This window comes from Podarcis cretensis (genome assembly GCF_951804945.1).
Source record: "Podarcis cretensis genome assembly, chromosome: 8".
NCBI lineage: Eukaryota > Metazoa > Chordata > Lepidosauria > Squamata > Lacertidae > Podarcis > Podarcis cretensis.
The window spans coordinates 83,568,734-83,595,572 of record NC_137177.1 but is presented as its reverse complement, the minus strand read 5'-3'; the positions used below and the strand labels follow the sequence as shown (position 1 = coordinate 83,595,572).

At 43.2% G+C, this 26,839-nt stretch overlaps 1 protein-coding gene across 4 annotated transcripts in view; it reads left to right on the top strand.

Annotated features, from left to right (window-relative positions):
* The first annotated feature begins 200 nt into the window (after window positions 1-200).
* The window catches only part of SPEN (spen family transcriptional repressor), a 68,675-nt gene continuing 42,036 nt past the window's right edge, over window positions 201-26,839 (top strand). For 3 of the 4 annotated variants that reach the window (XM_079986651.1, XM_079986649.1, XM_079986648.1), the window contains exons 1-3: window positions 201-469; window positions 17,655-17,975; window positions 21,141-21,617. In XM_079986651.1, the coding sequence (XP_079842777.1) occupies window positions 387-469; window positions 17,655-17,975; window positions 21,141-21,617 (881 nt within the window). In that variant the 5' untranslated portion in view covers window positions 201-386. Of the gene's footprint in view, window positions 470-2,112; window positions 2,292-17,654; window positions 17,976-21,140; window positions 21,618-26,839 lie in introns of those variants that run through there. The other variant, XM_079986650.1, reaches the window with a different exon arrangement.

Below are 26,839 nucleotides of genomic sequence, written 5' to 3'. Positions count from 1 at the left end.
AAATTGGGAAGAAGCGCCGCGGAGGGAGGAGGAGGAGCGGCGGCGGCGGCGGCGGCGGCAGCGGTCCCACCACCAGCGACAGCCGCGAGGAGAAGCAGCAGCAGCAGGAGGCGGCGGGTGTCGGGAGGGCCCGGTGGGATGGTGCCCCCCACCGGCGCCGCGGAGGGAGGAGGCGGCGGCGGCGGCGGCGAAAGAGGAGCAGCGGCGGCAGGCACAGGCCGAGTGCGGCGGCGGCGAAGAGCGGCGGCGGCGGCGGGAAGAAGAGGAGGCTGCAGCTGCTTCTGCTTCTTCCCCCGCTCGCGGTGCTGAGGCGAGCCGAGCGGAGGGCGGCGGCGGCGGCGAGAGCAACGCCCGCCGCGGAGGAGCCCCCATCGCCTGGCAGCAGCATGGTCCGGGAGACCAGGCACCTCTGGGTGGGCAACTTGCCGGAGAACGTCCGCGAGGAGAAGATCATCGAGCACTTCAAGCGGTGAGTGGAGGAGGAAGGGAGGGAGGGAGGGAGGGGCTGGTGGTGGAGTCAGGAGGACATCCCCGAAAGGGCAGGGGGAAGAAGTGGGGGGAGAGCAGGGGGTGACTAGAAGGCGGGTGGGGGAGGCAAAAGGAGGGGGAAAGGGGTTCCTCGCTTCAGTCCAACGTAAGAGGAAAAGGTGCGTGTAGGGATCTTCCCGCTCCCCCACATAATTTCAACCAGCGGGGGAGAGGAAGAGTGTATTTTATTTATTTATATACATTTATATGCTGCCCTTCATCCGAAGGCCACAGGGCGGTTTACATTACATTTAGTTACATCCTACCTAGCTGAAGATAAGCGCTCCAGCTGGGTTTACCTAGGTAGGCAGGTAGGGAGAAAGAGAGGGGTGGATGGGTTTACCACCACGAGTCAAATATATATATATTAGATGAATTCTCTGTATAAATAGGGGAAGAGAGACACACTGGTGGGAAAGGAAAAACCCTTAACGTTTGAAAGGCAAGAGGCTGAGTGAGGGGAAGAGTCTAGACTATGAGCTCAGCCCCTAGATAAAAGTGGGAGAAGGGAATTCCAGACTTAAGGAAGTGGGGGAGGGAATAGGAAACTGAGGCAAGACCTAAGTTATAACAAGGGCAGTTGCTTCTGAGAGCGCCTTGGGAGGTGAAGGCAGGGAACAGTGACTCCTCCAGATAATGAAGGGTTGTTGGTTTCAGGAGAGCATAAGCAAACAAGTGGGGGTGGGGTGGGAGGAAGGAAGAGTAGGATAGCTGAATCTTCCATTTCACATCATGGAGGGAGACAGGTTAGCAAAATGAGGGAAGGAGTACCACCCCCAGGGACATGGCAACTATGAGGAATCTTCAAGATGTCAAGAGAAGAACGAGGAAGGTGACTACTCTCACCCCACCACACATAAAGTGCCACTTCCAGGATTGAGGGGAGAACCTTTTCCTCTTTGAGTTGTGTGAAAGCAGAAGAGAAGGTGGGAGGGTTGTGGGGGAGAGATCAAATACCCATAGTTTGGGAGGGGGTGCCTGTGGAGGCATGGATATAAATCAGGATGTGTTAGGAAGGGAAGGGAGTTTCATGGTTGTCCATGTGGAAGGGAAAACCTAAGATTGGACCTGGAATTGAGTGCCTGATGAGAGAGCCCTTTCACAGGCCAAGCCACAGAAGGCAGATGTGCCTGGGAAAACCTGTCTTGAGTATTATAGCAGCTGCTGCTTTTGCTTGCCCCTACGGATCCGGTAGAATTGGAATACCTTGGATCAAATAGAGATGGAAGTTCAGGGGGGCTGGGATTAAGGATCCCCTCCTGCACTTGGAATCTTTGACACCCTAAAGGAAGGAACTTCAGAAAAGAAACTCCAGAGTCTTGAGGAAGAAGGATACTGCCAAGTGTCATCAGCATTGTGGATTGGATTTTTCTAAGGGCATCCTGGAATGGAAACAACTTTTACCTGAAGAGGCCTGCTAATTCCTCTTTTCCATATTTTTGTGCCAGCACTACCCACTGATGGAACTGAGGGTTTTTGTTTCTTGGGGTTTTTTTTTTGGCTTTTCAGTGTATCATAAACACAACATGGATAAACTATTGCTGTTTTCAGGGGTGCACAAGTGTCAGTCTGAACTGTTTATTTATTGATTGATTTTGCTTGCTTGCCTCTTGAAACAATTTATGAATGAAATGTTTGGGACCTGGCAATTCAAGCACAACTTTGAGGGAGTAGAAGCTGAAATCCTGCTTGAACCCAACTTCCTTTGGTTTCCTTTGCGATGGAACAGTTTTCTGCCATGGCTAAGTCTGAAGACCAGATTGGTATTGTTACTTTTGATATTTTTCTTGCTGCCTTAGGCCCAGTCAAACAAAAATAATATTTCCTTGCCTCTTATTCATCTAGCAACAGGTCATATTTGGCTTAATAATTATTAACTTAATAGCGCCAACGTGTGTGTGTGTGTGTGTGTGTGTGAGAGAGAGAGAGAGATTTGTAAGCCTTCTTAGTAGTGGATGGATCCTAGGTGATGTATGATTGCAGGAGTAAGCACCATGTTTGCAACTCGCTTCTGCTGTTACAGTGGAAGCCTGTTAATGGCATTGTGGAAGGAAACTGATAGGTAGAATTCTAGACAAGTGTTTTGGTCAGCTGAAATAGTTTCCAGTTTGAGACTCTGAAAGGGCTTGTAAATTTCCTTGTAATTTTCTTGCTAATGTTTAGAGTAGGAAAATTATGGAGTGAACCTAATGAGTCACCATGGGAAAAATAGACTTGGTCGCTACCTCATGGGGAACAAGCTTGGCTGGTGAAGCAGGGGGAGAAAGGAGAGTAGAACTCTGCCCTGCTTTATTAAAGGGAAGCTCTCTAGTTACTTGGCCTTTGCTTGTTCATCAGTGTTTTACGTATATTCCGAATTTGTCAGAGTTAACTCATTTTGCAACTTTTAAAGCAGATCATTTATCTCCCTCCTCCCCAGTATTGCAGTTTTGGGTGTGGGGAGGAAGACCAGTGGTGTTACGTCCGATAAACTGGTATTCGTTCTTTCTTCAGTCATTAATTTTTCATTTGTTTTTGTGTTGGGGGTGAGGGAGGGGAAAGGTTTTCACAGTGCTCCTCTATGCAAAATGCAACATGCATGGGAACAATGGTTCCTTTTATTTCTGCTTGGTTTCCCTATGCGTTGCTTGTTTCTTAGTGTTGGTTTCTGTGGCTGAGAGAGGAAGAGACACATCCAGGCAAACTGTGTGTTGCAGGATTTGCTGTGACCAGCAGCATGTAGCTTGACTTGTTCTTTAGCAGCGCTGCCTGTTTCTAGAGACATTTTCCTGCTTTCTTCCCTGTTCATCTTCCATAGGTTGGGAGGGAGGAAGTGTTCAGGGAAAGGATTCCCTTTCTGAAGTGGTGACTGGTGCAGTGCTTTGGCTGGTGTGAATGCCTTTCTAAAATGGCGGCCCAGTTTATGTAGGGAAGAACAGAGCTGATCTCGGGCTGCACACAGGGAGGTGGGGGAGTGCTAGGAGAGCAGCGTAAGGAGAGAATTTATCCAGCTCCCTTGTTACAGTTGCCTGAGCTGCGGAGCTTCCTCCAAAACATGCAGAGGGAAAATATTTCGCAGAAAAGAGCAGTTGCTGCTGCAGCATTTGTGGTCACGAGGGACATCCCCTCCTTGCAAACGGTCTTCCCAGGTTTTGTAAAGGGCCAAATCGGTAAGAATAACCTTGTGCCAAGTGGCATGAAACACAGAATGGCAGACAAAGGATTAAGAAATTAATCTGAATGAATTAAATTCTAGGTATAAGAGGGGCATAATCCAGCCAGTCAGATCCTGGTAGCTGTTACATAAAACTGAAGCAGCTGCCTTATTTCCCATTAAGAAATGGTCAGTTGCCCTATTATTTATTATGCCTTACACTGGAAATACAGATAATCAGAGCTTAAAATGATATGTACAACCAGACCTGTCTGTTTTTTTTTTTTAAATAATGCTTGTTGCAGGGTAGTGATAGACTAGATTTTGGAGTGGTGATTTTAAAAAAAGACATGATGGGATTATGCACCAAGATTGCCAAAGGATTTCTCCAGTGAGAATTAAATCTGACTTTTCAGTGTCATCTTCACCCTGTTTTCACAGAGCATTTTTAATGCTGGACAAAGTTGCCATGGTGCTGTTGCTTAGTGATGGTTCAGAAAAATGGAAGGATCTGAATTAAGTGGCTCTTTCATTTTTCTGAATGTGCCATCAGTTTAAATATAGGTCTTGAAATTTAGTGTGTGTATGTGCTTGGATTTCAGAATCAGATTTATTTGGCTGTTGCATTTGGAATTGGGGGTGGGTGGGAGCTGGTAAATACTAAGGTGCACATTCCAGAATTGATATGGCCAAATATGCAAAAGTGTTTTCCATCTGCTTCTAGCTACTTGGATTACTGAATCCTTTCACTATCAGATATCTGTTGAATTGAGTTTCGGTTGGCAGGAGGAGGCCATTGTGAGTACTGTACACTGACAATAGAGCAGCCCTTCCTTTGTATGTCCCTGGCTTGTGTGGGGGAAGGGCAGAGCCCAGTTGCACAATAACTGCCTGGCTGTCTTGTGCAGGTATTGTCAACCCTTTCAGGCCCAGGACCCACTTTTAACCCAGACATGCAACTGGGGACCCATTTATTATCCTTTTACCATAATTTGCATGATGGTAGTGCTCCTTTTATGACCCACCTTGGATCAGGCTGCAAACCACGAGTGAGTCCTGACCTGCCAGTTGAGGATCAGATCAGTGTGCTGGAAGATAGCTGTGTTGTGCATATATATTTGAAAGGCTGCTGATAGTGGTTGCCTATAGAATGAGTAAGGTTTATTTACAGGAGAGGACCTCTTTTAGTTCAGAGGGAAAAGAGCCTTTTTTGATTTAGCTGGGCTGTGCAAAGTTCCCACCCATCCCCCCAGTCTGAAAATAGGACAAAGAATATGCAGAGTCTGAGCAAGCAGTAATTATCATCCTTTAGCTGCAGAGGCAAAAAAACTACCTGATGTATTGCCGGACATAAATGGCAGGCATAGCCAAATACTAGCCTCTGTTAGCAGCAGAAGGTAAAAAAAGGTTAGCAGCACACCAGTGTGAAATGTTGTCATTCTAGTTGGTACTGGTGATACATTCTCATTTCAGAAGAAAACACATTCAAGTTGTTCATTCCAGGGTTCTAAAAAAAATGTACTCTAAAAAAAGTACATTTAGGAATGACTCGTTAAAGAGGAAAAAAATTGTTTCCGAATGGGACTCCTAACTCTAAAACCTTATAAAGGGAATTGAGGAGAGAGGCTTGGAAGTCTCAAGTAAACATCCTTTTCCATAATGCCTTTATTAGGACCAAGCAAAATGTCATAAAGTTGTAAGCTTCTGAAATCTGTAAAATGAATTTGGATACATACCATTTTTATTAGTTTGTGTAAATTTGTGTTTTTGTATATTTGGGGGCTGTTACTATAATATCCGAATAATGTTTTGCCTGTAATTTTGACAGTTCTTTGTGATCCTTTTTTTTTTTTTTTTGGAAAACTGCTCTGAGGTTTTGTTTGTGTCAAAGATACTATTTTATTCTTCTTATACATACAGTGCCCTTTATGTACACAGCACTTTACAGAGTTTTAGAAGGAAAAAACAGGTCTATTGCCCCAAAGAACTTACAGTCTAAAACATGACTCCTGGTAAGGGGGCTATGTGATAGGTATAGTGGAGGTGATATGTAATTCTGGAAATACAGATATTTTCTTCTTCTTTTTTTAAGTCTCTCTAAGGTGGTGCATACAGATTATACGTCGTATTTAAAACAGCATCTGAAACTGCTAAGGTACCCCTTCCTTTCATGGTTTCTGTTCGGGGCCTGAGGAGTTGATTAGTTGCAACTGAAAGTGTTTCGCTAGTGTAAATGCATCCAAATCATTTCAGTCATTGAAGTACTGAAGCAATTTCCCACTGCTGAAACAGAAGCATGGCAGCCTGCAAAGAGAAGGAGGCTAAATATAGTAACATTTTTTCCTCTGCACAAATGCCAAATGTCCACGTTTCGCCATCATTAACTTGAGGAGAAAAATAAGAACCTTTGCTCTCTACTTCTGTTTTAAGTACATAAGATAATGTGTGTGTTTAGTCCATTAATAAAATGGTGACTGTTAAAGATGGGCGTCACAAACATAATGAGTGCTTCTCAAGAACTTGTGCTGCTTCACGTTCACAAGATGCATGAAAAGTGACATTTGAGGTTTCCCATTTCATTTTACCCTTTTTAGGCCCTAAGTCTTATTGTGGGAGAAAAACACCAGTTTGGTATCCTTTAAGACCTGTTTTTCCTTAAGGCCTTTTCCTGTACATTCTTTATTTTTGGTGACTTCAAGTCACATACTGCTCCCTCCTCCTTTCTACCAATGTGGTGCCCTCCATTTGCTGTTGGACCACAGCTCCCATCATCGATGACGTGCTGGCAGAGGTGGGGGCGAGGGGGCTGATGGGAGTTGGAGTCCACAACATTTGGAGGGCACCATGTTGTCTACCTTTGCACTAATGCACATAAGCAGCGCAAGCTGCGTGCCTTATGGCATTTTCATCCCCCACAGACAGGAGTATGTACAGCTGGATGCTAGCTGTCTAGTCTCTCTGTTCACTGTTCTGCCTCTGCATGACTAATGAAAGCCTAAATACGCTTCCAAGGCTATACGGATTGAGAAGGCTGGATCTGGATATTGTACATGGCTCCCTAAGTAAACTACCACCTTCATTTAAATTTTGCAGCTGCGTGGTGTTGCGTACCCTGTTTTGCAAGTGACTTGACAGAAGGAGGATTTGGTGCAGAGAGGGAATGAGTCATTGGGAAGGATGTAGCAGAGAAAGTAGGCTTTCCTTCTGAAGCCGGACCGAGATCCCCATGAGAATAACTGCAATTGATATTGGCAAAGTTTGGTTTGCTGCCTTAATGCTATTGTGTTTTGAATTCTACCCACACCCTCATTGTTATCTTTTGGAGGAAGAGGAGCAGAGTACTCCAGGTTCTAGGTAGCTGTGGGATCACTGCTATGCTATGGCTGACAGAACTGTTCTGCTCTCTGCCACTTCATGATGTGTAGAATTCCTCAGATCTACATGCTTGTTAAACAGCTTGAGGCTGCTGGTGCGTTTCCCCGGAGAAATCCTTGGATGCTTCCTTCCTGCCAGCCCACTGGACATGAAATGAGTGTTTGAACAGGAGGGGCAGCCTCACATCGTCTGATTCAGCCGTGGATTTTTGGATAGCCTTGAGCGAGCCTCGTGCCCGTAAAGTGGGGGCAGCCTTGAAATTTCCTTTGGGGAGCAGTTCTTTGCATTCTGTGACAGTGTTCTATAAATAACATTTCAAAACACATAAAAGCCACAAAGCAGCCAAACCTCTAGAAAGTTTGTGTCAATGGGTGAAACTTCTCGGGCTTTTTCCCCCCCTTAAACTTCCCACATAGCTGCTTTGTTTCTTGTTCTAGAAGAGCCTGCTTCTAAATAGTCATGATACCATAAAAGCGATACCATGTCTGACATTCCGCAATGTGATCTGCACCCTGTTTTGCAAGTGGCTTGGCTATTTGAGAAAGGTACGCACTGAAGCACATAACCTTCCCAAAGTCAGCCTTGAATTCTGATCCCAAAACTGATTACGCAGAAGCAAGCCCTGCTGCATTAAATGGGACTTGATTCCTAGTAATTGTGCTAGGATTTCAGCCTTTTGTATTCTACAAATTTCTAATTAACCCAAGTGAGCTCCAGGAATCTTAGCTGACTTTTGTGAAACTGGACATGTCTGATAAGGAGGTAATTAAATGAGCTGAGAGAGAAGGCAATCATTATAATCTCTAGCTGTAAACTATCTCCTTGTCTGCCAGATGTAAAACTTCTAGGAAGGCTGAAATTCTTTCAGGGGCAAGAAATATGATGCTGAGTTCATAATATCTCTGTTGTGGTTGGTTGTATGCAGTAAAGCTTTAGACAAAGGTCACTTGTGTTGCAAGATGGGCTCATGGGTTATTTGTTGCAAAGCCTTTGAACGATAGAAGTAAATGTTCTTATTCCGCAAACATTTTTGTGCTTTTGGCGTGGAAGGGGAGTGGTGGTCATACTCTCACTCAGTGTGACTAAACTTGACAAACTAAGTTGACTGCTAATTACATGCATTAATGATCTGTTGGCTTCATTCTTACAAATGAATAGATAAAGAAAGGGTTGTGTGTCTGTTTACTTGAGATACTGAAGGGCAGTGGTGTAGGCTAGTCATTACTAATGGCATATGTGCATGTATGTCCCACTGTGGCCTCTAGTTAAGCTAGTGTTGCATCATGTTTTGGTGCATCAAACTGTATCCTGAAACTGGAAGCATGACTAGTACTTGTAGACGTACAAGTACTTGTAGACGTACAACAGGGTCTTACTTAGATCCCTGTTGGATAGTGTGTATGAGAGATAATACGCCTGCCTAGCATGGAGAGGAACCCCTCAGGTTGCATACTTCCTTTGGGGGGGGGGAAATGCCAACAGTGGGCATGGCAAAGACAAAAGTAGGTAGAGATATTGAGCACAGACATGCAACATACACATTCACTCTCCCTGCTTAACAGTTAGGCTTGGAAAAAGCATTTGAGCCTTTATGGGAGCCCAATTATGTGATCTTCCTGAAGATTACAGCTGGGAGGCTTGACCTTTCTTTTAGCTGCATTCTCCATGAAGATTACCCAGTTCTCCATCCCTCCCCCCAGAAGAAACCCCCAGCAACTACTCTTGGAAAAAACATTCTGTTTGAGTCACTAGACAGATTTTTTCCAAGCTTAATTGTGGGGGTGAAAAGGGGACACGGGGGCTGGATAGGAAGGCCCCATGGGCTGCATCCATACCACTGACTTATACACACATTCCCAGAGCACTTCTTGAAAGGTTACTTTAATTTATTTTTAAAACTAATATCCCACCCTTTTGTCATAAGACTCCACAGTGAGTTGCAATAATAAATGCATAGAATAAACATTAATAAAACAACACTTGTAAAATTGAGTTGTTCTTGAGATTAAGGCATTCCTCCTAGTGTATTAAAGGCTGGGTACCCTATTTTATTAATGGTTGTTGGTTTATATTTTGCTGTATATTGCCTTGGCTATATAAGTGGTATGGAAAACATGATCATATGTTCCTTATAATCTGATGCAAGGAATTTATTTCATTCTCTTCCCCCACCCTACTGTGTTGTTCTTCAGTGAGCTTGGGTCCCAGTTCCTGGAGCTGTAAGCCTCTTACAGAAACACTCGCCAAGGAAAACAAGGTTGAAGGTGCAGTCCAGTCCAAACAAACCAGGGTCAGACACCTGGAATCAGTTCAGGTGCAAAGCATGATGCAGAGGCTACACCAGGCAGCAGTCCGAGGTCAATATCTCATAGAGTCCAGGCAAAGTGCAGCACAACAAGGAGGGGAAATGAGGCTTGGAAAGAAGGAACCAGTGATATGGGAAGTTACTTGCAACTCGGAGGCTCAAGAGGCAGACTTTGTGTACTCAGACCTCCTAGACCACACCCTAACCACAGTTACTGATGGTGAAGGAGTTTCAGGGATTGCTTTCTCATGAGGATGCCCTTGACTCATGAGGCTCTGAGGACTTTGAGTATGCTCTGTTGTCAGTCTGGCCCAGAACTGGACCTTTTGGTGCCAGCAGATGCAGGGAGCGGGGCTCCCACCTTCCCCATTGAGCCTCAACACTGATTCTGGAGGACACTGCCTGATCCCCAAGGGCCTTGGCTTGTGGGAAATCTGGTTTTCCCTTCAGGACAGCACTTAGTGTCTGGTATTGGGTCAGACTAGTCTTGACATACTGCCACCTATCTCTTGGCTTATATGGGGAAGTCATTGCAACTTGACTCCTGCATAATTGCTCCCATGGTACTAGCTCCGAGTTAGAACTATGCAGAGGCAGTGTTAGAAACTGAGATATGAAATATTATGTTCATTTTTCACATGGTTTAGTCCTTCCCCCTAATATTCTTCAGAGGGGCTCTTCTCCAGTCTTCAAAGAGTAGCTGGAAGTGGGGAGGCAGAAAAAGGTCCTCCTTTCCTTCCACTCTGCAGTTTTAATCTGAAATCTTAGGCACACTACTGCACCCAGAGCTCAGAAACTGCTTGCCCTAATGAAATTCCCTGTCACAAAATGCGCCTAGAACAATGGGAGTTTTGCACACTGTGCAGAGGTCATGGGGGCCTTGCTTCTGTCAAACCACAGATGTAGGAAGTATGTTGCCTTAATGGTGGCAAGCTATGTTATATTTTGTAGAAAGGGAAACTTTTTTAAAAAAGCAAAAGTGCTGAGTACCAAAAATTGAAAATTAAACCTAGTAAGTTGGTTATGTTCATTAATTTCCATGGGTCTGTTCTTAGTAGGACTAATGTTCAATACAACCATATAAGGTTGCAAGTTGATTCACTTGTGAAACATTTTCCAAAGCAACAGAAGCTGTTCTGACATGTGTTGTGGTACCCTGAGACTTTCATTGTGGTCTGTGGACAGCAGCCTTGAGCAAGTGCAGCCCCACAAGTGGTAACGGTCTTTGGTTTCGCCATCAGTCTGAAGAAACACAATTTTTTAAGGAAAGCAAAAGAGAATCTCTAAAACCAGTAGGTGGGGTGATCTCCCTTTTGGCTAACTTTCCCCATGTTAGGGAATTCTCTTCACTTGGGAACAGGACATCTCTGATGAGGCTGTGCCAAGATGGCCTTTAGGACACTTGAGTGACATCAACCTGACTGTGAGCTACATTCAGGTAGATATGGTTTGTGTGACAGCTGGGCTGTCTTTGGCTGATGCATTTGATGGTTCCTGCTCCTCCCTCTTGATTTTCAGAACACCTCTTTTCTGTTCGTGTAAGTCTCCTTAGCCTCATGTTACAATGGGAAAACACAGGACTCTGACCTATTTGCGCCTGCTGCAAGAGCAATCAGAGGACATAACATAGTCTTTATTGTTCAGGGGCCCAGCTTGTACAGTGGTGCCCCGCAAGACGAATGCCTCGCAAGACGGAAAACCCGCTAGACGAAAGGGTTTTCCGTTTTGGAGGTGCTTCGCAAAACGAATTTCCTATGGGCTTGCTTTGCAAGACGAAAATGTCTTGCGAGTTCCTGCGGGTTTTTTTCCTCCCCCCCCTTTTTCTAAGCCGCTTATCTGCTTATCCGCTAAGCCGCTAAAAGCCGCTAATAGCGCTAATCCGCTAAGCCGTCAATGGGCTTGCTTCGCAAGACGAAAAAACCGCTAGACGAAGAGACTCGCGGAACGGATTAATTTCGTCTTGTGAGGCACCACTGTATTTCTAAAACTTACAACTTGTTTGAAGACTTAGGTAGAACTCTGTGTGCCCACATGTGCTTCTCCCTATACCAGTGCAAGTCTTATGCAGTCCCAACTGGTGCCATGACATGTTCAGAAATGACTCTCGTTCTCCGTGGCAGGAAGTCTCGTGTCAAAATGATTGCTAGGCTCATGCCTTGCCTTTAGTCTTGTAGTGCTTGAACTGCACACCTATGAATTGGGAGAGCTGGGTTTGAATCCCCACCCAGCCATAAAGCTCACTGAGTGACCGTGGGCCACTCACCATCTCTTAGCCTGACCTGCCTCAGAGGTTTGCTGTGAGAATGAAGTAGAGCGGAGGAGAACCATGAGATCACTGGAAGATAAATGTGCTGTATAAACCAACCAACCAATATTTTCCCCACCCTGAATTGATGCATTGGCAAACTAATAAAAAATCTCAGTCTTGCATACTTGCACCTTCACTGTCTCCCCTCCCCTTAAAAAAAAATGCCTGTCCTCTTTAGCTTCATGGGAGGTGTGGTGTGTGTGTGTTTTAATTCCAAACTGGTGCACTGATGATCCTTGAGGGTGGGTGGGTTGTATACTGCATTTGAAAATAGCTGTCATCTGCCATTCTTTCGAGGATAGACTGGAATGATGCACAGTCTGAAATTCTGTCAGCAGCTTGAAAACTGGCACTGGCCACCCAGATCTGTGGATGCCAGGAAGAGCTGCTGTGTGCTCCTTATGTGTCTGTGGTGAAAGCCAAAATGCACTGGCAGCTTAGAGCTGCAACCAGTTCAATTTAATGCCACCGAAGACTTCTTTGGAACTGAGCTTTCTTGTTTTTTCAAAGGCAGACCACCTCCAGCTAGTTATCCCTTGATTTGAGGGAAAATGTGCAGTGTTTAATCTGGCTAGAGGGGGAGAGCTATATGGAATGGCCTTTTTTTTTTTTTTTTTTGCAACACCTCCCTTTTAGGTTAACCAAAAATGCCCTGGATGTTGAGGGCATTGAACTTAAGCATAGTTTTTGAAAGAGGGATGCACACTGCCCCGGAGAACAGTTCTGAGGATGACCAAGTGTCATTTCCTTTACAGTAATGCTTTTTTGCTATATGTTCAGCATTTATTGCAGTGCGGTCAGTGTGATAAAACTAGCCGCTTGCTAAACATGCTTGTGACAACAACTGCTTAGCAACTAACTAACATGAAACAAGTGTTTGATGTTTTGATGGAGCTTATAGTGAAGAAGTAGGTACTGTTATTCTTTGCCTGGAAGACCTTCAGCATGCCTAACTCCTCTGGATTTATCATCTTAATGGTGTAAATTTTATGTGATATAGAATTTTCTTTTGTGAGCTAGGGCAGATCCACACCACACATTTAAAACAGATCCAACATACATTTAAAGCACATGACTTCTTCAAAAGAATTATGTAGTTTTCACCATACAGAGCTACAGTTCTTTGTACCCATAACAAACTACAGTTCCTGGTATTCCTTGGGGAAAGCCACGTGCTTTAAATGTATGGTATGGAGCTGCCCGTACTTGCCTGAAATTAACATAGATAATTACTAGGACTCCAGTAAATATAGAGGAAAGTGCTTGCAACTTCCTTACCTATTTTTATAGACATATACAAGCAGACTAGTGAGAAATGGTAACAGGCAGCATAAGATTATTGCCCTGCTCTGTGCATGCCATTAAATCAGTGTATCTGTAGGTGTTCCAGGACTGCAATACCTATAATTTATTTGGGCATTGTTTTTTATAAATGTGTGTGTTGCTAACCGGCTTATGTGCCCATGGGATAGTGTGTGTGTGTGTGGGGGGGGAGATAGAGATTTTAATTGAATAGAATATATGCATTCACATTGTCAGCAGTGCTGCTGACCTCACTTGGTTGGGCTGTGTTTGCATGAACAAAGATGAGCAATATGAACACACCTATAGTGCTTAGCAAGAGCCTATAGTACCTGTACATGTGTCTACGCACCCTCCTCCAATTCCGTGATAGATTTGAGCAAAGCTGGTGTTTGTCTAAAGAAGAGTGACTTGTAAAAATGTGAATGGCAGGTTCTGGAATCTCTCCCCCCCCCAACTGCCACGTTTAGCACACTTTCTTTTTGGTTAAATACACATTGCTGCAGTTGTGAATATGGTTTTCTCCTAATCAGTGTTGTTAATTAAGCCAATTTCTGCCTTGAGCCCTTGGAATCTGTTGCCAGCAAATAAGCAGCAGCAGTTTAGTTCTGCTTTCAGTAGCTTGGGAGAACCTAGTTTTGCAAACCACAAGCTCTCTTTCACAGCTATGCTTTAAAAAGGACTAAATTGACCAATAATGACTGTACAAAATGCATGTGTGAAATCTAGATATTGTGTTAGTCTTTGGAATGAGTACTAAGTTGGATTCAGTGATAGAATATTGACTTTTAAACTTCTGGTCACCATATCCCTGTTATCATGAAATGCCTATTTTTGGAAAACAGCCCCACATTGGCTCTTGCTCTTTCCGTTTATATTTTGTTAAGCTGTCCTATTTTTTTCTGGTGGCCTTTGCAGACTTCTGTCTCCCCAGATTTAATGTCCTCAGTGTCATAATCTTTTGTAATCAGTTTTACTAATTATAGTTAACAAACAAAAATGCTAACATGCACATCATTAACTTAGGTTGCTATGGAGTGTGATGATGGATTATTGCAGACAGCTTCCTCAGGTCTCCCCATTTCCCCAGTTCAGCTGAGGCTTGTCTCATGGTGACACGTAGCCTAAGGATGACAATGAAGAAATCTACTTAATTAAGCCTGGAAAAATACCACCTGCCCCAGGATCCATTGTGGAGGAAGAAAGAGGAGAGGGGGCAGCACAGCTGCCCTGTTGGCTTCTTTGTGGTAGCCTGGTCTAAGGTGAATGTGCTGATCATGTTTAAGTCCAGAAAAACTGGCTTAGCATGGCCTTGTGGTTGGGTAATTGACAAGGGGCCCTGAGTCCCAGTTTTGCTGCCCTGTCTTCTGTAGCCTTCAGGTTCCTTAAAGGAACAGATCAACTGAAAGGTCTTAACTTGTTCCAGAGAACTAAGAAAAGGGCTTTCTGCCCCCAGAAGATTCTACTTGCAGAAAGAGCTTCATAGAAGCCACTGAAAAGCAAACCATACAATGAGACCAGCTTGTCTGACATGCTGCGAGTTACTTATTGATTAACATGAATTATGCAAGGTGGGGAAGGTTGCTAAAAAAGAGCAACAAGAGGAGCTTTGTTTTCATGGGGATCTTTAGAGCCAGCATGCAGCAAATTCCCCCTCTCCCCCCTTGCTCTGTTTTTTATCTGTTTACTTCTTGGAAAGGCTGAGGTAAGTAAAGAGAGATGGAGGAAGCGTTTTCACAAGGGCTCTTTTCAGCATGGTGAAGGTCATGATGGCTCCTGTCCTTTTTGTGTCTCTTTCCCAACGAAGGTTACCCTCAGAAAAGCTTTTCTCTCCTGTTTCTCCTTCCTTGTTGTGGCTCTTGCAAATGCCACTGTGAAAAATGCTCTCCCTTTCCTCCATTGCCTGTCCTCCGGCAGCCCTTCAGAAAGCCTCTCTTCTCCTTGCCGTGCATTGTTCTGCTGCAGTAAATGATCCCGTGATGCAACATTGCAGATCTTTTCCCTCCCCTCCCTTCTGGATCAGATAGCATGAAGCAATGCAGCTCCCCTCCCCGCGGGAACTGCCACCACAGGAGCAGTTTGGAGAGTAGCCAATGGGTGGGGCTGGGCTGGATCACTAGGCAGATTAATCTTCATGGTGGGTGACTAAATGGTATGTGCAATTAAAAAGGCGCAGGCGATGCTAGGGCACAGAGCGTTGAAAGCCTTCCTGCTCGCACAGCTGCTTTGTCTTGAGGGTTGTGTATATGTTGGTGAGGATGTGTAACTTTTACTCTCTCTCCTCCTTGAAAAGCAGCTGCCACACGCATCCCAGCGGCTTGTTGCATGAGAAGACATGCTGTGCCAAATAGTTACACAGCCCTGAGATTTAGGTGTGGGTGAACAAGTATTGTGCAATCTGTGTTAGGGCTGAAAAAATTAGGGCAATCTCTGTGGTAGTAATCTGGCAATAGTGTCTCCAGCTGTGCCTGGTTTTTAAAACTGTAGATGGAGAAATTGGACTGCATAGGTTTCCTTCCTCCCACACATATTGTAAATTTGGCCTGTGCCTCTGATTATAGGAAAGTGCCTTAAACCAGCACAGACCATTTCTCCATCTAGCCTAGTATTAGGCTCTCTAACTGGCTGTGGCCCTTTGGGCTCTTGGATTCAGAGGCCTTTCCCGTCATCTGCTCCTGAAATCTCCAGGCATTGAGCCTGGGACTTGCTACATGCAAAGCATGTGTTCTGCTACAGAGCTGTGGTCCTCCCCCCCCCTCCATTTGATTGGCTGTGCTGATTTCGAATGAGCTTCGTGTAGCTAGCAGAGATTTCAAGGCTGGGAGTCCTACATCACCCCATCAGTTGTTTTTGAAAACACTTAGAGTCATCTGAACAGAACGTGCTCTACTACCCCCTGCACTGTACGAGGTTTCTACACCCCATGAGGCTTAGACCAGCTAGCATTGGAGAAACTGAAGCAAGTAATAACCCTCAAATTCTGTCGCAGGCTTCTGCTTCTACTGAAGAGCATTAGTGGCCCCCTTGTTCCCTGTGGCAGAGATGTAGGGCCTTTCCTGGCAATACTCAGCAGGTTTCCCTTCCTGTGGAACTTCTTTGGTGGTGCCAATTCTCACACAAGGATGAATCTGTGGATTTCGCTGGTGTCTATGAGCCCGGAGAAAGAATGATGCTGAGGGAATTGTGCTGCTGACATATTGTTGTCAGTGGTCCCTGTATCTTTCCTTTTGTTAAAGCAATCTGATCTTGTTTTTGCCATGTGGCTAGTCCATGTAACTGTGTTTCTGGGTTTTTGACTCTTGTTCTTTCACTGCTTGGGCCTAAAACTACTAATTCAGAATCTTGAAAATGGAGTCAGGTGTGTCAAAAGTGGTTCTTTTCCTCAGCTATAATTAAAGGGTAATTAAAGATACATGAAGGTTGTCTGACAACCTTGGTAGTTCTTGCACTTTCTCTAGTGAGATAGCACTGTTTTGTTCTCTTTCTCCAGGTTAGTTTATTTTCTGTTTTAAAAAGGAGCATTTATAGAACATCTGAGGAACTGTAATGCTTACAGAATAACTTATTTTGTTCAAAGGAGCTGGGAGTTCAGTTAAAGGGTCTTTACAGGTAGATTTATTAAAACTGGATTATTTCAAAACTTCCATCTTGTCTATCCAGGTTGGGAACATTAAAAATATTTCCAGGGGCTGTATCAAATTAGTCATACTCAAAGCAGACATGTCTGTTGATTTCAATAGGACTATCTTGTGTATTGGCTTCAAACCCACATTTGTATATTAGTGGTCAAACAGATTCCCTGCTCACTGGGGTTGCAAAAAAGCACACAAACTTCCTTGGTTGACTGGTGTGTGCAAACTGTGGTGCTGATATCCAGGGATATGAAATGTTTTATCTGGTTTTTCCTAGGAATGCCCAAATATTCTTCCAAACCTGGCTGAAGCTGCGATTTACAGCATTGTTTAGATAGTAAGCCCATGGGCAGGACTTGGTTATTAGTTCTATTTTTTAAAATTGTATAGCAGTGCCTTGCAAATAATAAATATTATTACTAAACTGTGAGCAAGTTGAAAATACACACATTCAATAAATCCTTTGATCTGGTTACGGTACTTTTGAGGCTGATTGAACTGAAGCATATTGGAGCTGTGGCAAACCTTTATGTAAAAGACTTTTTCTTTCAGTATAAAGCATAATTTTATAAAAATATATTTAGAGGTATTCAAAACTGAATATTGTATCACAGCTTTGTTTGTTTGTTTGTTTGTTTGTTTGTTTACTTACTTATAAAGTGCGATGGGAAGGATAGGAGCAGCTGAGTAAAAAAGCAGTTTGTTTGAAACTTTGTTTCTAACAGACTAAAGCCATGATGTGAAGCACAGTTACTGCAATGAAAGTTTAACAGGAATAAATTCAAAATAAATATGCAAGTCAAACTTTTATTGTGTGAGGCAATGGTTGCGACATCATCCCTAACATCGGCAGACACTAAATACACAATAAAATCAAAAGCAAATCTAACAGAAACCTTTGTTTACAAGGACAGATAAAATAGAGGGGAGTCACATATGGATTGCAGAATAAATATGCTTAGCATCACAGCCTCAGTGCTGGAAATTTCAGCCAACTAAAATGTGGTTCGACAACATGTTCTGTCTGTGTGAGCCTTTAATACATATTATTTTTCTTTCTTTCTCCCCTAGATATGGACGTGTTGAAAGTGTCAAAATTCTCCCCAAAAGGGGGTCAGAAGGTGGCGTGGCAGCCTTTGTGGATTTTGTGGACATCAAGAGTGCCCAGAAGGCACACAACTCTGTCAACAAAATGGGAGATAGAGACCTTCGGACGGATTATAATGAACCGGGAACCATTCCTAGCGCTGCTCGGGGATTGGATGATACAGTTTCCATAGCATCTCGTAGTAGAGAGGTTTCTGGGTTCAGAGGAGGTGGTGGTGGGCCCACGTATGGCCCACCACCATCGCTTCATGCACGGGAAGGACGCTATGAGCGGAGACTTGATGGGTAAGTTCCAAGGTTTCACTAGGCAGGTATTTTGTATTTGATGTGGTGAGAAACACAAACTCCTGTATAGGGCCCCCAGATGGATTTAAAATTTGGGGATTTATCTGCGTTTCCTATTTTGGGTTTGGAAACGGAAGTGATTCCGGCCCCAGTGGCTGGTATCTTGTGGATCTGTAGAGGATATTTCCTGCAGCTGGTTGGATACTTGGTCCTAAGACGGAAGACTTCCGATGGTCATCCTCGATTATGGAGCTATTCTTCTAGAACTTCTAGAACGATCTCATTCTTGGATAACGTTAAGGCTTTACTCGGATGTATCCTTATTATCAAATGGAGCTATTTCGTTACTGCAAGCCTCAAAACCCAGTATGGAGTATCTTCAGAATGTAGAACCTACAGAGTCTTGGAGAAGCTTCATGGCTAGTTTTTTCAGGGTTTTTCTGGTGTGCATAGTTTATGTATAGAATTGGATTGATTCCAAAAATTTCTAGTAGGCTTTTTAAAAGTTATGCATTCATCGTCTTGGATTCTACAAACAACCTCTAGCCATGGGAATACATTGTGGTATGGTGAAGACAGCAGAAGGCAGCTTTTGATGTTTCCACTTTTGGATCTACACCACTTCCGTATATCTTGGGATTACTGTTCCTCGTGGTATTGGCAAAAGTGAAGGAGATGGACACTGCTAAATCTTGGAAATTACAGGCCATCTGTTAAGGTGCTGGAATAATGGCTACTACCTCGAATTTGTGGGATGGTACACAGCCAAGATCCCAGTGGCCCAGGGGAGTGGATTACTATCTAGTCTTGTTAAGAGCGCACTTGTCACTGTACAGTTAAAAGGCACTTTAGCTTTAAAGACACTCTGTTGATAATCAGCTTGTGGATACATAAAGAGAAAATTGACTTGGTTGGATGGTTACAAAGATGGACAGAGGATGTCTGCTAGCCAGCAGTGAGAGGCATTCATCTATTCATATCTTGGTGTATTTTCTACCAACTGTTTGATTCAGACTTAGAGCTGGAGTCACTCTCTTTTGTTGGATATACCTAGACGTGATTTGCTGCCTGAAGAATGAAGTCTGGGGGTTACAGAGTCCTCATGTCAATCTGGGACAACTGGCTTCCAGTGGATTTTTTTCCCTGTTTGTCACTAAGATTTTTTTTCTTGCTCGCTCATCTAAAATATCATTTTGACACCCTTGCCCATTAAGAAGGTGGATTACCCCTATAAGAGGGGCCAAAATTGGGGAAGTTATGTTCACAATTCTCTCCCTAGATTTAATTGGGAATATAGGTCGTGTTTCCACACTTGGAAAAGGTTGGTATGTCCTGCCCTGTGTATATTAGCTCCTCTCCTAACCCAAGTCAATCCCTCTTTCCACTAACTCCAGTAGTAATTAGTACTAATAGATAATCAGCACTGCTGTAGTCATTAGATTTTCAGCTCTGCTAGTTCTTTTGTCTGTCTTCTGTGTCCTTCTAATGGATAAGGAGCTCTTTTACTATACCAGTAACCCTCTAGGAGTATTGCTTCTGTTCCTTTATTACACCAGCTCTCACTGGCATAATGTTCCATAGGGTGCAAAGTGCTGCTTGTTTTTCTTCTTTTAAGGAAGAAGACACACATGCACACACACATGCACACATTTGGAAACAGTTTGCTGCCTTATTTGCATGTAGCTGCAAATAATTGGAAATGTATATTGTGCATTTTGGAATTTTGCTTTGCATTTCTGTTAAGACAACTCTGAATTGCTCAAGAGGCAGGAATTCAGAGAAAAGAAAGCCTTTAAGATTCATCAAGCACCTTCATCTCAGGGATTACTAGCCCTGTGCTTGAGATGCATGTGTAGGAAGAGAGAGAAATTTATAATCAAGGAAGATTCTAATCCACTCTTAAGACTAAACAAAAGAAAAATACAAGAGAGTTCAAGCTTTTGAGAAGATCTGTCCTGGGACCCAGCAGAAGAGGAGGAACTGTGGGGGTGGAGGTGGGAGAGGATTGAGCGCCTAGAACTGAAGTAGCTGTGAATTGGTTTTCAAAGAAGACAGTTGGAACAAAGGGAGATGGCTTAAAACCCTTCTTCCTAAAATGGGGCTTTAAATTTTGCAACTAACTCAGGCTCTGGCTTATTACTAAATCCACAAACATTTCCTGTTGAATTACTATTTTTCTTGATTAGCCATGCCGCTAAAGATTGGCCATCCTTTTACTTTTAATAAATTAGAGTACTAAACTATTGGAAGCCTTCTGGGTCATTTTGCTTTCTGTTTTGAAATACTGTCCTATGAAAATACTCATCAGTGTTCTGGGCCATAGAACTGAGTCACAGGCACAGTGTTCTCATTAACTCTGAAGTACATAGTAGAGCAAACTGCTGATTATTTATGTGGAGTATAGAAACTGTGGCAATTAGCTTTATTCTTTAAATATTAATACCCCACTTTTCTTTGATTCAAAGCTGCTTACAAAAATACCCACAGCTTACCAGTAAATCAACAGAAATCTTGCTTTGGGGACTTAATACCTTTTGTGGGCATGGCTTTGTCTCCACATTGTCTGTGGCACTTAAAAGTACCTACCTCTTGGATAATTAATAGGATCAATGTATTGAGCATTCACTGTTTTGACATTATATCCAAGGAATCTTAGCAACTAAAATGCTAACAGTAACTTGCCTTTTCTGGACTCATGCTTTTCACAGGGGCTTTCATGGCCAGCCAAACATTTAGCAAAAGATCTTCAGCATACCCATGCAATGAAAAACATAAATAGTTGTAATTATTTAAAATCCTAGAGCATTGTGGTCCCAGAAAAATTATATTTTAAATTGGTGATTAAAAAAACAACAACTATGTGAAAATCATTCAGGGCCCAGAAGATCATTAGTTTGTTCTGTGATGCAGAACTCTGGTCATGAAAGCCCAGTTTAATCAGTGAAGCAGAATCAGTGCCAAGCTGTGCTGTACCTAGATGTAACTGAGGAGCTGTGTGGAAGAACCAAGCTCATTGGTTTTGCTTAATAGTCATAGTCATTTAGAGTCTTTTATTGTTAATATTACTTGTGAAGATCACAAGTGCCACACTAAATGTTTGCATGATGTTGGGACCTTCTCCTCCATCTCTGATTGACATAAATATTTTCCCCCTCCTAAATGCAGGGCTTCAGATAACAGGGAGCGTGCTTATGAACATAGTGCCTATGGACACCATGATCGGGGGACAGGAGGATTTGATCGGACAAGACATTATGATCAGGATTACTATAGAGATCCTCGAGAGCGGACTTTACAACATGGACTCTATTACAGTTCTCGGAGTCGCAGCCCGAGCCGTTTTGATGCTCATGACCCCCGTTACGAACCTCGGGCCCGGGAGCAGTTTACTTTGCCCAGCGTGGTACACAGGGATATCTACAGGGATGATCTCACACGGGAGGTACGAGGCCGGAGGCCAGAGCGGAATTACCAGCACAGCAGGAGCCGGTCACCACATTCATCCCAGTCTAGGACCCAGTCTCCTCAGAGGCTGGCGAGCCAAGCGTCAAGACCTACCAGGTCCCCTAGTGGCAGCGGCTCTAGGAGCAGATCATCAAGCAGTGATTCAATCAGCAGCAGTAGCAGTACCAGCAGTGACAGGTATGTAAACGCCCCTGTCATATTTATTAATGCCATGTTTTCATCCTGGGCCCCGATATGAATTCCCAAGGATTACCCATGGGATATTGCAGTGTCCTTTTCTTATTCTTCTATTCCCCTGCCCCCTGAAGACCTGTGCTTTCAGCATTTGAGCCCCTGCTTAAGAATGAAGTTGTTGACATTTATATGTACTACATTTCAAAATGTGTCAACTTAAATGGTGCCTCATGGAACAAAGTTAATATGATTGGTTTCATATGGCCTTCCCACTTCTATTTAAAATCCAGTGCCAATTATCAGTCATTGTCTGCCTTGCTTTCTCTTCTCCCACCCCCTGCCTGAATGTGTTTTTTCCAGCATATTTTGTTAGTTTAAAGGAATAACCTTCTCTTAGTAATGACGCCTGAGAGATGAATGGAGTGTTGGTTTTAAATTGTGGCTGTAGCTGAATGGATTACTGTGGCAAAATAATGTTGTTCAAGCTTAGCAAGGACTTGATAGAAGGATTTTTTTGTTTTGTTTCTATTAATGAAGAGCTGTGGGAGAATGAGAGAAATTTTGGAATAGAATGTGTATCATATGAAACTGGTTTTAAAGGACTGTATCTTCCTTCCCAGTCAAATTGTATGTGTGTACAGGCGACAGCCATTTTAGGCATGTCCAATTGATGTACAGTTGCTGATGCGTGGGTCCTTTTGGACGTGGTAGAAGGCCGAACGGGGGTGGAACGGGACAGGGTGAGGCACACATGTATGTACTGGCACACTTGCTTGTCCTCGCAAAGCCAAAATTTGCCTATGTGTTTTATGTGAACCATGTCCAAATGTTCATTACAGGTACTTGGGAAAAGTGCTATAGATGCTTGTAAATAATTGGTAGCTCTGAAAATTAATTTTCTCCAATCAGCAAAGGACTTTGCTAAAGAAGGGTCCAACATTGCAATGTTATCCTCTATTGGTGTCTATAAAAACCTCACCAACTGAAATGTGTTTTCAATGTTTCATCAAACTAATTTTTGTCTTCCTTATTCTAGTTAGTGCTTGACCACTAGTACACGGTTTTTGCAGACTTGACTCTGGTATACTTGCCTGAAATACTGATTGGTGTTGTTGAATGTATTATTTCCAGCATTAGATATATAAGCTATTTGCCAAATGGCACCTTAAATCTAGGTTACAATCCCCATTTTTTTTGCAATGAATTTATTATTATTATTATTATTAATTTCATTTGTATACTGCTTTATATTTCAAAGAAAAAAAAATCTCAAGGCAGTTTACAATACATTAAAACAGAAAATTAACCCAGAATAAAATAAATGCAAGCTTCAAGGGAAATTTTCCCTATATTTATTTACCTGCTTAATTTATATAGCTGCCCCATAGCAGAAGTATTCTAGGAAGCCAGTGTGGTGTACTGGTTAGAGTGTCTGACTGGGACCTGGGAGGTCAGGGTTCAAATCCCCATTCAGTCATGAAGCTCACTGGGTGATCTTGGGCCACTCACAGCCTCCTAACCCCTACAATGACCCTGTGAGGTAGATTAACTGAGGAGGAGGACTCAAAGGTGGGATATAAATGCAATAAAGTCTGTAAGTTCTTCTGCTCACCTTCTTAAGAAAGCTGGAGGGGCCAGTCAGAGGTGATGTCAGAGGCCAACCTCTGCAATTGGACCCGTAGCAGTTGCAGAACGTGCCTAGTGCCTGGGGAATTTCAAACAGTGATTGTTTCACATTGGGCTTGTGCAACTCACATACTTGTGGTGAAGCCCAGCTTTCAAGTAATGTTACTGTAGAGACCACAGAGCTTCTTTTTATCTAGAATGTGTTTCGAGAATTCCACTTGAATTAATTCTTGTGTTTTCTAATGTAGTTGCTGTGATTAATGGACTATGACTCTTCGGTTAAACCAGATGAACTTTAGAAAGAATTTGTCTTCTTTGTTGAAACTTGCCCTTGTCATGGATTTTTTAAAATTGATTACTTGCATGTATCCTGAAACATGAAGATGAAAATTACTGTAGTGAAAGGTGCTAGAAAAACCACCATGACTTAACATTCAGGTTTCCTGAGACTTGGCTGGAGAGATTGGTTGCTGTCTCTTGCTTACCAGCCTCCTCTCCTGGAGTGAAAGTAGACATTGGCAAACTTTATTGCATTACATAATACTGGCCATTCCCTCCTGTGGCACCCCCTCCTTTCTTTCCTGCTCTGGAATTTGCCAACTAAGGATGAATCACTTGCTTAAAATGGTATTTAGTGGAGTGTGGGTGGGTTAGGTGCTTCCTGTTCATGGGGACAATTGGGGAAAACTGCTTCAGAACTTAGGCTCAACAAAGGCCATTTTCCATGTGGTTTTGCTGGTGGAGAAGCAGTTTGAGTGGAGAACTTCAGCAGCAACGGTATGCTGTGGTCTGACCACCGTGTGTGTGTGTGTGTGTGTGTGTGTGTGTGTGTGTGTGTGAGAGAGAGAGAGAGAGAGAGAGAGAGAGAGAGATTAGCCTTGTATAAAAGATCTGAATTGTTTCTGTTGCCTGTCATGCCCATGCTAATGGTGCAAACATTCAGGAACATAACTAGTTTCTTTCTTCCTTTCTTAATTTAATATTGGATGTCCCTGCCCCCAGCCCTCCAAGCATACACACAGTTCTTCAAGAGAAAGAGCCCTGTTCATTTTTACATATTACGTTGTTATGATATTTTTATGTAATTCTTTTAGGACAAAGAGAACTTTCTTAAGCCAGAAGCTGAATGACTAAACGCCTGTTGGCTAGCTTTGGTTGCAGGGTTGTAAACTGCAGATTGTGTTAGCTTCTCTCTGCCCTGTCAGATATGCCTTTCTCTTGCCCTTTAAGGCTCTCCTTAGTTGCTCAGTCTCTTCCAGAGGTGTTAGCATTCCTTGCCTTAAGCTGTCCCCTACTGTTCAGCAGTGTGGAGTGTAGCTATCAGGCATGTTGATTTGTGTGTCTGTGTTTAGGGTTTCTTTTCAAGGCTGCTTGCTAGGATGTTCCGTTCCTGTGGGAAGATCTCATCTTAAAATCCTTCAGGAGGACGGGATCCAAGACCCATTGTTCATTCAGATGCTTTGCATTCAAAAGCATTTCTTGATTAATTCCGTCTTGAGGCTTTGTTTTCATTTGTACAGGTCTAAGTCAAGGTGCATTTGCAAATCAGCCATGTTTGCGGAGTTTATTTGATTTCTGTCTCACCCTTTAACAAGTTCCCAGTGTGGCGTAGCAAAAATTATAATTACAATGAAACGAATTAAAAGAAAAACACTGGTATCCCACCTTCCTCCACTCAGATAAGGTGGCCGGAAAAATGTGGGCAAACCAGGCCTCAGGTCTCCACAGCTGATAAGCGAGGAGCAGCCTTGTATGCTGTGGGAGCTGCTGTGTCCAAATAGTGTCGACTGTGCAAGGACCTCCTTGTTTGTGTTCCCAGAACCAGTCTGAACTGGAATCATCCAGTCGGATTTGGCCGTGTGCCACCTCCCAAGAGGCTGTGTTAGATGTAGGTCCTGCCGGCCTAGTGTTTTGTTTGTACAAAGCAGAAAGTTGTGGGAGAGAGCTGAGAGAACAAGCAACTCCTCAGCCGCTGTGACAGACAGGAACCTCTGGCCATCCCTAGAAGGGAAGGGCTGATCCCTGGATTTGAAGGGGTGACTGCTTTAACCTGGGATGTGTACACTCTGAGGCACACAGCAGTGCAGAAAACCTTTAATTAGGCACACATTAAAGAGCCAGCATCTTTTGAAGTGCTGACTGTTGCACCTTCTGTGCTTTATTCATCTTTTGTGTTCAGTCATTATGAACGCTCTCTCTTTATTAGCCCCTGCTGCCTTTCTGCAGCAAAGGGCTGAAGATTTATTTCCTTTTTTTCTTCCAGTTTTGAATTTTGCTGTTGAAAAACAACCCCCAACCAGAGCTAGGAGGCCTAACTTTAAAACTTGTTTATGTGACCCCCCACTCCAAATATTATTTAATGTGGAGAGTTAAATTTTTGCCTGATTGACCTGTTTATATTGTCTGGTCTCCACCCCTCACCCACTGTTGTCATCTTCAACTTTCTCTTTTTCAGGTTTGGCTGAGCACATTTATTTATTTGTTTTATTTATCCTATTTTTGCCCCACCTTTCCTCCATGAAGCTCAAGTTTGCATACATAATTCTCTTCATTTTATATGTGAAGGGGGAGTGACTGGCCCAAGGTTGCCCAGTGAACTTCATGGCTGATGGGGGAATAGTACGGCACTCAACTCCTGATACTTTTGAGTTAATTAATGCGAGAAAACTGATTAATTTGATCATTGTGTAGTTTGTGTGTTGTGTACCCCAGATAGAATTGCTATAAAATTGTTACTGTTTTTGTTGTTAGCAGAAAGAGTTGCAAAGTGGTAGTGATGGTATTGATAGCATTGAACTAGAAAGGGAGATACAATTCTTGTTTTCCAGTATCTCTTCTGTTCTGTGATGGTAGAGTTTCTACTTAGGAAGTTAGATACATTACAAGAATTATTGTAATGTATCCTTACTCTTAGGAAGGATATAGAGTTGAATGAGAATACTGAATTGTCAGAAGGTGGGCAAAATCTGTAGCATCTAATTCTTTTGGTTGGGATACTGACTCAAATGCAAGCCTGGTACCCAGGAGCTGGCAATACTGTAGCCTTATTTTTGTGCAGCATTGGCAGATGTGATGACACTTAAAGGCACAGAAAATTAGTTTGACATTGGAGTGCAGATGTTTAAAGTGACAATGGCCAACAGGAGGCTTTGAAAGGCACCACTCCCACTTGTAAGTTGAACAAGACATTTCAGATCACACCCCTGTTGTAATCTGCTGTTTGAGGAGTAGTGAAGTTTTTGTCTCCCTCATTGACAGAATCCAGATTAAGAAAGATCAGGATCCAGTCTGTAGATTAAAATAAGTGTGGCTATATCTTCTCCCACTCAAACACACTCTCCATCTTATTAGGATTTGAATAGAGGATTGACCTTATGAATATCAGTAAGACCAGTTTTGAACTGGAAAAGTGTTTTCACAGCTGAAACTCTGGCTTTAGATCTCCAGAGCAAGTGAGAGAATACTGGTCATTTAATAATACTGGATTGTGTGAATGGTAAGCAGCTTGCACAACTGATCTTCCCTTGAACACCTCACCAAAAGCCTCTCTAAAAGGCAAGGCGAGGCACACAGTGTTAGAAATGCCAATCGAAATATAA